The sequence below is a fragment of the Bos indicus x Bos taurus genome, chromosome 4, assembly GCF_003369695.1.
Source record: "Bos indicus x Bos taurus breed Angus x Brahman F1 hybrid chromosome 4, Bos_hybrid_MaternalHap_v2.0, whole genome shotgun sequence".
Classification (NCBI taxonomy): Eukaryota; Metazoa; Chordata; class Mammalia; order Artiodactyla; family Bovidae; genus Bos; species Bos indicus x Bos taurus.
In genome coordinates this window covers 47,648,009-47,660,462 of record NC_040079.1, presented here as the reverse complement: position 1 = coordinate 47,660,462, position 12,454 = coordinate 47,648,009, and the positions used below count along the sequence as shown (strand labels likewise).

The 12,454-nt window shown below is 41.2% G+C and overlaps 1 protein-coding gene and 1 pseudogene across 10 annotated transcripts in view; one reads left to right on the top strand and one right to left on the bottom strand.

Annotated features, from left to right (window-relative positions):
- Nucleotides 1–1,212: 1,212 nt before the first annotated feature.
- LOC113891873 lies at nucleotides 1,213–1,856 on the bottom strand (annotated as a pseudogene).
- A 4,985-nt stretch (nucleotides 1,857–6,841) lies between these two features.
- The window catches only part of ADAM22 (ADAM metallopeptidase domain 22), a 235,085-nt gene continuing 229,472 nt past the window's right edge, over nucleotides 6,842–12,454 (top strand). For 6 of the 10 annotated variants that reach the window (XM_027539330.1, XM_027539332.1, XM_027539328.1 and 3 more), the window contains exons 1-2: nucleotides 6,843–7,294; nucleotides 7,757–7,917. In XM_027539330.1, the coding sequence (XP_027395131.1) occupies nucleotides 7,204–7,294; nucleotides 7,757–7,917 (252 nt within the window). In that variant the 5' untranslated portion in view covers nucleotides 6,843–7,203. Of the gene's footprint in view, nucleotides 7,295–7,756; nucleotides 7,918–12,454 lie in introns of all 10 variants that reach the window. The other 4 variants (XM_027539329.1, XM_027539335.1, XM_027539325.1 and 1 more) reach the window with 3 other exon arrangements.

Below are 12,454 nucleotides of genomic sequence, written 5' to 3'. Positions count from 1 at the left end.
ATATCAAATACAAAAGAGTAGAAATTATTGCTTTACTTGAGAAACTTACTTCCAAATTACTTTCATGTGTTTTAAAAAGTCATAAAGAGCATCCAAGAAAAAATCATATACAGTTTCCCTAGGAATAAGTACAAAAAAATGGGGTTGATGACTGCCCCAAATGATATTTCCTAAAGGAAAAAAATGTAATATTTAACTTCTTTTTTTTTTTTTTTTTTTGAGGCAGAGACTCTAACTCCTTGGAAGGAAAGTTATGACCAACCTAGATAGCATATTCAAAAGCAGAGACATTACTTTGCCAACAAAGGTCTCTCTAGTGAAGGCTATGGTTTTTCCTGTGGTCATGTATGGATGTGACAGTTGGACTGTGAAGAAGGCTGAGCACTGAAGAATTGATGCTTTTGAACTGTGGTGTTGGAGAAGACTCTTGAGAGTCCCTTGGACTGCAAGATCCAACCAGTCCATTCTGAAGGAGATCAGCCCTGGGATTTCTTTGGAAGGAATGATGCTAAAGCTGAAACTCCAGTACTTTGGCCACCTCATGCGAAGAGAGTTGACTCATTGGAAAAGACTCTGATGCTGGGAGGGATTGAGGGCAAGAGGAGAAGGGGACGACAGAAGATGAGATGGCTGGATGGCATCACTGACTCAATGGACGTGAGTCTGAGTGAACTCTGGGAGTTGGTATTGGACAAGGAGGCCTGGCGTGCTGCGATTCATGGGGTTGCAAAGAGTTGGACACAACTGAGCGACTGATCTGATCTGATCTGATCTGAAGTGAACTAACTACACACGTCATAATAAAATTTTCTTACTTTACAAGGAGGAAAGACTGTGAGCCTGCTTTTGATGCATGTTAAATACAAAATCCACTGTTCTGCTCAAGATGTTGCTGCTGCTAAATCGCTTCAGTCGTGTCTGACTCTGTGCGACCCCATAGATGGCAGCCTACCAGGCTCCTCTGTCCCTGGGATTCTCCAGGCAAGAACGCTGGAGTGGGCTGCCATTTCCTTCTCCAAAGTATGAAAGTGAAAAGTGAAAGTGAAGTCGCTCAGTCGTGTCTGACTCTTCGAGACCTCATGGACTGCAGCCTACCAGGCTCCTCTGTCCATGGGAGTTTCCAGGCAAGAGTACTGGAGTGGGTTGCCATCTGCCTTCTCCGTCTGATCAAGATGAGGGAAAAAAAAAAATCATTCTTCAACACTTCAGTTCTCATGCAATGAAACCCAAAGGTCTGTTGAATCCACCTTTTCAATTCATGTACTGCCTATACTTTCTCTTCTGCGACACATTTATGGAATAGGCATTTACAGAGCCATCCACCTTTTTCCCTTTTGTGGAGTCAAAGGAGGCAAATCCCATTAACTTCATTTCTATTTCTTCCTCTATGTTGCCTTCTAAGTCTTCCTCAGTTATCTGATGTTCTTTGCTCTTTGTTTCTTTTGTTTCTTTCTTCTTCTCATCTCTTCTTTCTTTCAGTCGAGAAGGGGCAGGAGATGTGGATCTATGTCTTCTTGGGGACCTGGACCTGGACCGCCTTCTGTGCGAGAAGGAGAGCGGCTGCTTCTATCTCACTCCCCAGACTGGGACCTTTCTAGGCGCCTGGGTTCATCTTTCCCAGATATGGACCCGGACCGCCTACGCTCCATCCGCTCCATCCGTGGGGAACCGCTGCAGCTGAGACCCATTTTGAATCCTCCTCCAATACAAGTCCTCTTTGTAGTCGTCTTGCTGATAGTCATTCTGACTGAAGGGAGGTTATACCTCATTGTAGTTTTGATTTGCATTTCTTTAATAATCAGTGACCTTGAGCATTTCTACATATGCCTGTAGGCCATCTGTATGTCTTCTTTGAAGAAAGGTCTATTTCGATCTCCTGCCCATTTCTGGATTGCATTATTTGTTTTTTTAATATTGATTGTATAAGCTGTTTGTATATTTTGGAGATTAATCCCTTGTGGGTTGCATTATTTCTCCCCATTCTGTAGGTTGTCTTTTCATTTTGTTTATGGTTTCCTAGGCTTCAGCAATATGTGAACCGTGAACTTCCTGATGTTCAAGCTGGTTTTAGAAAAGGCAGAGGAACCAGAGGTCAAATTGCCAACATCTGCTGGATCATAGAAAAAGCAAGAGAGTTCTAGAAAAACATCTATTTCTGCTTTATTGACTATGCCAAAGCCTTTGACTGTGTGGATCACAATAAACTGTGGGAAATTCTTCAAGAGATGGGTACACCAGACCACCTGATCTGCCTCTTGAGAAATTTGTATGCAGGTCAGGAAGCAACAGTTAGAACTGGACATGGAACAACAGACTGGTTCCAAATAGGAAAAGGAGTTCGTCAAGGCTGTATATTGTCACCATGCTTATTTAACTTATATGCAGAGTACATCATGAGAAACGCTGGACTGGAAGAAACACAAACTGGAATCAAGATTGCCAGGAGAAATATCAATAACCTCAGATATGCAGATGACACCACCCTTATGGCAGAAAATGAAGAGGAACTCAAAAGCCTCTTGATGAAAGTGAAAATGGAGAGTGAAAAAGTTGGCTTAAAGCTCAACATTCAGAAAACGAAGATCATGGCATCCAGTCCCACCACTTCATGGGAAATAGATGGGGAAACAGTGGAAACATTGTCAGACTTTATTTTTCTGGGCTCCAAAATCACTACTGATGGTGACTGCAGCCATGAAATTAAAAGATGCTTACTCCTTGGAAGGAAAGTTATGACCAACCTAGATAGCATATTCAAAAGCAGAGACATTACTTTGCCAACAAAGGTCCGCCTAGTGAAGGCTATGGTTTTTCCTGTGGTCATGTATGGATGTGACAGTTGGACTGTGAAGAAGGCTGAGCACTGAAGAATTGATGCTTTTGAACTGCGGTGTTGGAGAAGACTCTTGAGAGTCCCTTTAACTGCAAGGAGATCCAACCAGTCCATTCTGAAGGAGATCAGCCCTGGGATTTCTTTGGAAGGAATGATGCTAAAGCTGAAACTCCGGTACTTTGGCCACCTCATGTGAAGAGTTGACTCATTGGAAAAGACTCTGATGCTGGGAGGGATTGGGGGCAGGAGGAGAAGGGGATGAGATGGCTGGATGGCATCACTGACTCAATGGACGTGAGTCTGAGTGAACTCCGGGAGTTGGTGATCAATAGGGAGGCCTGGCATGCTGCGATTCATGGGGTTGCAAAGAGCTGGACACGACTGAGTGACTGATCTGATCTGATCTGATCTTGCTGTGAAAAAGCTTTTAATTAGGTCCCATTTGTTTATTTTTGTTTTTATTTTCATTACTTTAGGAGGTAGATCCAAAAATATATCGCTGCGATTTATGTCAGTGTTCTTTCTGTTTTCCTCTAGGAGTTTTACAGTATTCAGTCTTACATTTAGGTCTAAAATCCATTTTGAATTTATTTTTGTATATGGTGTTAAAGAATATTCTAATTTTATTCTTTTACATCTAACTGTCCAGTTTTCCCAGCACCAGTTATTTTAGACTGTCTTTTTCCCATTGTATATTGCTGCCTCCTTTGTCATAGATCAGGTGACCATAGGTGCATGGGTTTATCTCTTGGCTTTCTATCCTGTTCCACTGATCTATATTTCTGTTTTTGTGCCAGTACCATTCTGTCTTAATTACTGTAATTTGTAGTATAGCCTGAAATCAGAAAGCATGACTCCTCCAGCTCTGTTCTTTTTTCTCAAGAGTGTTCTGGCTATTTCTGTGTCTAGGACTTCCAAAACTATGTTGAATAAAAGTAGTGAGAGTGGGTGTCCTTGTCTTGTTCCTGATCTTAGAGGAAATGCTTTCAATTCTTTACCTTTGAGTATGATGTTAGCTGTTGGTTTGTCATATATGGCCTTTATTATGCTGGGGTAGGTTTCCTCTATGCCTACTTTCTGGAGAGTTTTTTTAAAATCATAAATTATATTGAATTTTGTCAAAAGCTTTTTCTGCATCTATTGAGATGATCATATAATTTTTATTCTTCAATTTGTTAGTGTAGTGTATCACACTGATTTGCAGATATTGAAAAATTTTTGCATCCCTAGGGTAAATTCCACTTGATCTTGGTATATGGTCCTTTTAATGTATTATTGCACTCAGTTTACTGGTATTTTTTGATAATTTTTGCATCTATATGTTCATTAGTGATATTGGCCTATAATTTTTTGTGTGGTATTTTTGTCTTACTTTGGTATCCGGGTGATGGTGCCTCACAGAATGAGTTTGAAGGTATTCCTTTCTCTACATTTTTTGGGAACAGTTTCAGAATAATAAGTATTAACTCTTCTCTAAATGTTTGGTAGAATTTGCCTGTGAAGCCAATTAGTCCTGAATGTTTGTTTATTGGGAGTTTTTAAGTTACTGATTCAATTTCAGTACTGGTGATTGGTTTGCTCATAGTTTCTATTTCTTCCTGATTCAGTGTTGGGAGATTGTACCTTTCTAAGAATGTGTCCATTTCTTCTATAATGCTCATTTTATTCGTGTATAGTTACTTGTGGTAGACTCTTATGATCCTTTGTATTCTGATTGTATTGATGTGAGCCCTCTCCCTTTTTTTTTTTCTTGATAAATCTGGCTAAGGGCTTATCAATTTTGTATCTTTCCAAAGAACCAGCTTTTAGTTTTATTGATTTTTTTCTATATTTTTTGGCCTCTTTTATTTAATTCTGCTCAGATCTTTATGATTTCTTTCCTTCTACTAACTTTGAGTTTTGTTTGTTCTTCTTTCTCTAGTTGCTTCAGTTGCAAGGTTGGGTTATTTATTTGAGATTTTTCATGTTCCCTGAGGTAAGCTTTTATTGCTATCAACTTCCCTCTTAGAATGACTTTTGGTGCATCGCATAAGTTTTGGATCGTCATGTTTTCATTTCCATATATGAAGAAATGTTATTCAGCCCTAAGAAAGAAGGAAATCCTGCTACTTGTGAATGGATCTTGCAGATATTTTAATAAGTGTAATAAGTCAGACAGAGAAAGACAAATAGTACATGGTATTCCTTATATGTGGAATTTAACCCCAAAAAAGTCAAAATTATAGAAATAGAGAGTAGAAAAGTGGGAACTGAGCACTGGGAATGGGGGAGATAGAGAGAGGTTAGTAAAAGCAGGCAAACTCTCAGCTATAAAATGAATAATATCTAAGAATCTAATGTAAAAATAGTGACTATAGTTGATAGTGATAGTTGCTCAGTCATGCCAGACTCTTTGCAACTCCAAGGACTGTAGCCTGCCAGGCTCCTCTGTCCATGGAATTTTTCAGGCAAGATTACTGGAGTGGGTTGCCATTTCCTTCTCCACTATTGATAACACTGTATTAAATAATTGAGATTTGCTAAGAATAAAATTTAAATATTCTCATCAAACAAGAGATAAATATGTGAGGTGATAAATGTGTTAATTAACCAGATTAATTGGTTATTAATTAAATAACTAGGTGGGAAGAAAATGAAAATGAAGACAGCAAAAATCCTATATATATACATATGCACTGCCTTCAAATAGAGTCAAAGGAGATATTCTGTCCCTAAAGGATGGGATGCTGTGTTTTAAATTGCTATTAAGACAAGTTTATTCCCACTCCATAATACACCTTGGGAAACTGTAGCTTAGTACCAGAGGAATTTTCTCACTTACCTCGCCTCTCATGATGTCCGTTCTGTGCCAGGGAGATGGAATTGTTTAAAGGTGTGCATCTATTACACTAAAAAAAATGGCCAAACCCCGTAAACCAAGCAATTTCTTGTTCTGGTATAATCTGCCTTAAAGAAATGCTCACAATACATACACAGGGCATTGCTTATAACAAGAGATTTAAATTTAAAAGTTATGGGGTATATTTACAGCAGCACAGTAGTTACAAAACTGTAAAATTATTTCTCCCAACTGAGAGAACTGGGGTAAGAATTTGGGTTCATGATGTAGGAAATGAAGGTTAAGGGCTTCTCTAGGCCTTGGGTTCTAATTTTATTTTACTGTATTGTGAAATCTTCTGCATCAAGGTCTAGAGTGCACTATTGAAATCTTGTAGCCCGATTTAGGCTTCAGTTGCATGTCATATATAGAATTCTTAAGGGTCTCATTAGTTGAAGATTTGGGGGAAATTTTTCAGAGCGACAATAAGTTTGGTGAGATACAGTTACCAAAATATGATGGATTGTTCTCTTAGACAAGAATTTAGGACAACAGAGAAAAGAATCTCTCTCTGTTTGTGAAACCTTGTCTAAGTTGTATTCAATTCTGGATACCACACTTGATCTGGGACACTGGCACATTGGCGTGTATTTTCAAAACACCACGATGGTGAAGGAATCTGAAACCACCTCAACAGAGGCAGGGAGTAAAAATAAATTCTTCCAGGGAAAGAGGAAAACATCCCAGTATTGTACAAAATGGTATTAACTCAGTTGCTGATACCTCTTATAGCCCTGTCCTTCACCATTGTGTCCCTTGCTCTTAAGTCGACTGCCGTGCACACAGTGGGTCCTCAATCGATTTTTGTTGAATAGTTACGTTACCATGTAATCTTGAGGGTATGATCGCCTGATCATAATTTAACTACTACATCTGAAGGAAACATCATTGCAGTTCTTTGGGGACGCAGTGGCTGAATCCTGGCTCCCGCAGTGGCGCATCTAGGGCATCTTCGGTCCCAGGAGGCCTTGCCAGGGATAACCTTCCTTTCTCTTGCCCTTTTCCTCCCTCCCATTTCCAGGCTGTAGATGACTCCGTGGTCACGAGGTCGCCACAGTCCGCGCCGTCGTGGAGACAGCAGGACGTGGAGAGAGAACTACATTTCCCAGCTGACTCTCGTGTGCGCGCCCCTGCTCCAGTGCGGGGGGCGATTGCAGCAGGCGCTCGCTCCCCGCCGAGCGCTCGTCGCCCGCCGGAGCCTCTGCCAGGGGATGAGGTGGGAGGCGCTAGAAACCACTTAGCTACAGCCAACCGCCCAATGCAGCACTCGCTCGCTCCCCCCACCAGCGGAAGCGCCCGCGGAGCACAATGCAGCACTGAGGCAGCGCCGCGGTGGAGGCTGCAGCGCCTGGGTCGCCACAGCTCGGGTCGGGGCTGGGAGCGGGTGGCCCAGGCTAGCCCCGGGCGCGGGGCGCAGGGCGCGGGATCCGGACACGGCTGCCTGGGCATGAGGAGCTGAGCATCTCGGGCGAGGCGGGCGGACGGTAGCACCATGCAGGCGGCGGCAGCGACGGCTGTGTCCGTGCCCTTCTTGCTGCTCTGCACCCTGGGGACCTGTCCCCCGGCGCGCTGCGGCCCGGCAGGTAAGTTGGCCGCCCTCTGTGGCTCTGGGAGGTACCATTTTCCGGGCATCTTTGCAGCCCTCAAGCGCATGATAAAGGAGCATCCCCATTTCCCGAGTTAGCGGGGAGATTTTTTTATTTAGAAGGGTGGTGAGAAGTGAAGCAAAAAATATATTGTGGGGGCGCGCGGATACGTTAGAAGCTTTAGGTCAAATGCTTGTTTTTCTTCGGAAGTAGAAGAGGAATGCAGAGGATGGGAGAGGGGGCTCTGCTTTTGGGCCCCGATCTTGGATGCTCTCAGATGAGCTGGTCCAAGGCTTTGCGTCTGGTATCTCTGCGTCCTTCCCAGATGGGGTCTGGGAGGGAGGGGAGGTGGGATCTTCCCTGGGGAACCATCGGGCCGCAGGATGGACGAGTGTCCGTCAGGGTCATTATTTTCTCCTTTTCTCTCTGATTCTTCCTTCCCCTCTTTCCTGCCCGTAGGAGACGCCTCGTTGACCGAGCTGGAGAGGAGGAACGAAAACCGCTTCCTGGAGCGCCAGAGCATCGTGCCACTCCGACTCATCTACAGCTCGGGTGGAGAAGACGAAACTGGGCACGACGCGCTGGACACGCGGGTGCGGGGCGACCCCAGCAGCGGGCAGGTGAGAGGCGCGGTCCAGGGGGGTGGTCCTACGCGCGGCCCGGCCCACTCCGACCCTGCGTTTGCTCGGTTGCCCTGGAGATGAAGTGTCTTGGGTGAAAGCAGCGGAATTCTCTTGCGAGTCATATATGGCGCTCCCTGTGCAAAAGAAAGAAGAGAAAGGCGGACAAAACCCCCAAAGAGTCACAGGCCAGGGCTTTGGTCAAGAAGTGTTTGTGCGGGATGCCTCCATGTGTGCGGCAACCTAAGTGAAGGGGCGGAGATCCTCTCACCGCTGCCAAGCAAAAGCCAGGTGTAGGCAAGAAGGGATATAATATTTGAGCAGGATTTACATCATCATTATTGTTGTTGTGGTTGTTGTTGTTTTAATTCTCAAAGAGAAGGCTTTGTGTGATTTAAGCCAAGACTGGTACTGTAGGAAAATTGGAAAAACAAGCGTAGACATCCCTATCTAAACTTAAACCTTAAAATTAAGCTGAACTACAAGGTTCTCAACTCACTCAATTTGTGGACATTGGAGATGGACCCATTCACCTCCACCTTACAAAGAGGACATCCTCTTCTCCCCTTCTTTCTTTATTGGTAGCAGTCCTCTTGGTGTAATTAGGGCAGTGTGGCTTTGGGGGCATTTATAAAGTATGTTTTAAAATAAAAATATAACTACCATTTACCATATTTAGGTCAATATTCACAGATATGCTTGATAATTCATTCTTGAACTTACTATTTAATCTAAGTAAATATTTTGGGGCTCTGTAAGCATTTTTTTTTAATTTACATGTATCACCCTGGCAACCAGTTTATCCACCTGTAAGTACATATTAAGATAGAACATGTTCATATAGTTGAAAATTTTGCACACTTCACTAAAGTAGGCTGAATATTTTTACATGTCTAAATATATTCTTAATATTTTACAATGTGTCTTGATGTGATAATCATAGTAATTTACTATATGTAAAATATGTAAAAATAGAAAAATGCTCCTTATTTGTAGCCAAGTACTTAATTTTGTTAAAATCTTAACATGATATAAATTAATTTAAAGTGCTATAATAATATCCATAAACTAGATAATTATAATAGAAAATTTAATATGTCAAATTTTAGTGAAGGATCCCATCATTTGAATTAATGTTTGGTAAATACCTTTTCCATTATGATTTGTTTCCATAGTAAAACTAAAGAAGCATCAGACACTGTTAGAATTACTTCTGTAGAGGAATATTCTCACACTCATTTGCAACTTTTATTACAAAAAATTTCAAACACACACACACACAAAAGTAGACAGACTATTATAATGAACTCTGAGCTTCAGCAATTAGCAACTCATAGCCAATCTTATTTTATATAATCCTATTTTCTTTTCCTTTCTGTATTATTTTGAAACATTTCACAAAAACATTTAACTATGCACCTCTAAAAGACAAGGATTTTTTTAGAAAATGTAATCATGATATTATCATAGCTAATATATATTAAATATGTCAATATATTATATATAAGTATATAAAATAGACATGTAAATATTATATATAAGTTTGTTTGAACCAGGATCCAGATAATGTTTATAAACTGCAATTAGTTTTTTTAAAGCCTCTTTAATGCATGGTTTCCCTCATCCTTTTTCTTCCTTTTTTCCATACAATTTATTCATTGAAGATATGGGGTCTCTCATCCAGTAGAGTCTTCCACAAGCCAACTTTTTGCTGATATAGACATTGCTTTAAAACAAATCACAGTGCTTTAAAACAAATCAGAGAGGAAGAAAGTAGAGATGGAGAAAAAGAAAACTGCAGGATTGAACCTGGAGACTCCCGGAGCTTCTGCCTCATGCTGGTGATGTCTTTAGGTATCCTTTGCCCTTCTCTGTGTCGCTGAAAGACTGCTATTCTTGGACAACAGGCCAGTCCTCCTTTTTCTCCCCATTTCTGGAATACCACTTTTGTGGGGTATTTTTTTGGTTCATAGATCTCTCCACTTGGGGCAGAAGGTACTTGGGGCCTGTGCAGCTTCTACGTCCTACAAGGATAAACCTCACATTTGAGAAGAATGACCAAGACCACCAAATGCCCTCACTTTTGGAGAGGTGTGAATGAATTGATAGGATCGGAGAAGGCAATGGCAACCCACTCCAGTACTCTTGCCAGGCAAATCCCATGGATGGAGGGGACTGGTAGGCTGCAGTCCATGGGGTCGCTAAGAGTCAGACACGACTGAGCGACTTCACTTTCACTTTTCACTTTCATGCATTGGAGAAGGAAATGGCAACCCACTCCAGTGTTCTTGCCTGGAGAATCCCAGGGACGGAGGAGCCTTGTGGGCTGCGGTGTATGGGGTCGCACAGAGTCGGACACGACTGAAGCGACTTAGCAACAGCAGCAGCAGCAGCTTAAACAACTGGAGAAGGCAATGGCACCCCACTCCAGTACTCTTGCCTGGAAAATCCCATGGACGGAGGAGCCTGGTAGACTGCAATCCATGGGATCTTGAAGAGTTGGACATGACTGAGCCACTTCACTTTCACTTTTCACTTTATGCATCAGAGAAGGAAATGGCAACCCACTCCAGTGTTCTTGCCTTGAGAATCCCAGGGACAGGGGAGCCTGGTGGGCTGCTGTCTATGGGGTCGCACAGAGTCGGACACAACTGAATCGACTTAGCAGCAGCAGCAGCAGCTTAAACAACAGCATGAGTAGTTTATTCATTCAAGTCAGAAATGAGAGTGAAGATACTGTCTTGTTATCAAAATAATTATGACAAACAGTTATCTCCATGCTGGCACCTGGTGAGGTACAAATAGTGCATTTGGTTGGGTGCTGGGTCATCTACGTAGCTACAGCAGTTTATTATCTTTCTCAGCTACAGTTAGTGATCACTGACTAGTAGGGCTGAATCTGGCGGAGTTGTAAAGACTTAGTTGCCATCTGCCAACACTTCCTCCAGTTAGGAAACTAAGGAGTGGTCCTGCAATGTGTCATTTCTTATTTCATTGAGAACTGTTCATTGAATCCAAAAACATAGGTTAATTATATATGGACCTTGTTATTTCTTTGGTGATTAGATGGATGTAATTTATACTCATAAATATGTTTAGCAATTTCCTTTCTAATAAAATTAGGATGCTTTCTATCAGCTCACAAAGGTATATACTGATTTGTTTATTTAAAAGACATTTATATAATTTTCATGCTGTATACCTTTTTTTTTTGGTAAGATCCTGGGGATTTAGAGGTAAAAGACTCAGTTCTAGCCTTTAAGGAGTTTACAGACAAGTAGAAAGATGAATGAATAGATAGGTAGTTACACTGTGTCCTTGTGTGTGATTCTGGAGGTGATCACAGAGAGATGTGGAAGCAGAGAAGACAGTGCTTAACCTAGCTGAGCAGTCAGCGTGGGTTCTCAAGGGGAGGCACTATCTGAACTGTGTTTTGAGGGTTGGTAAGAACTGACCAAATTATAGGGAAGGGGTGGTCATATCAAACGAAGGGTCAGCAGGTACATGGACATGTGAAATCAGATGAATTTTTGACTGCAAATAGTTAAGATTTAAGGGACAGAAGAAGCAAACCAAAAAATAGATGCTGCAGCACTTTCATGACTTGCTGAGGAATTTGGGCTTCTCCTGAAGGCAGTTCAAGGATTTCAGTAAGTAGAGTTACCTACCTACGTATAGGTAACCTACTAGACTTACCTATACCATCATGTTGTTATGGTATAACCCTAATTGTTAGAAATGAATAATGTTAATTTCAAAGGCTGAGTGAATGTGGTTGTTCACTTTAATTCATTGTTCAATGCCAATTCACATACTCATTAAGCTTCATAAGAACTTAGTTACTAAGCATACTTAGCTGCTTAGTATAAATGAGTTAATATTTATGTAGCACTTAGAACAGTTCTGCATGTTCTACAAGCACTATAATGAGTTTTGTTAAATAACATTAACTCCCTTAGGCTGCTTGAGTACTATTTAGAAATTTTATGACATCACTTTAATGCAAAATGGTGCCCTAATTACCAGAATTTAACACTTTCCCAGAAGTAAGTTACAAATTACTCAAGTTTACATAACTAAATGGAATCTTAATGATTATAAAGATGAAAGAAATCTTATAGGTCATCTAACCTAACTGAAGAATCGCTTCTTACCTACTAAGATAGAGTCATTGATCTGGAGTAAGGAAACCAGCAATGTTTTACTTAATGTTTGAAAAAGCTCACAGGAACTATGATGGTATAAAACACCCTAATTTTATTTTGACTGTGTCCTTACTTCAGTTTTCATCCAAAAATGGAACTGCACTTTTTATATTTTTGGAAAATTTATTTTAGTTCTGTGGAAATACTGGCAATTTGATAGGTGTGAAATAATTAATTCTGTTGGTATAAGTCCATATCTGTATGGCCAGTTACTTGAATGTATACTTTTATTTTCATCCTGAATCAGATGACTGACCCATACTGAAAGCTTATTGTGCCATGAAGTTCTAGAAATGGTAGTCAAAAGAATTGTATTTGATCGTGGGTAACCT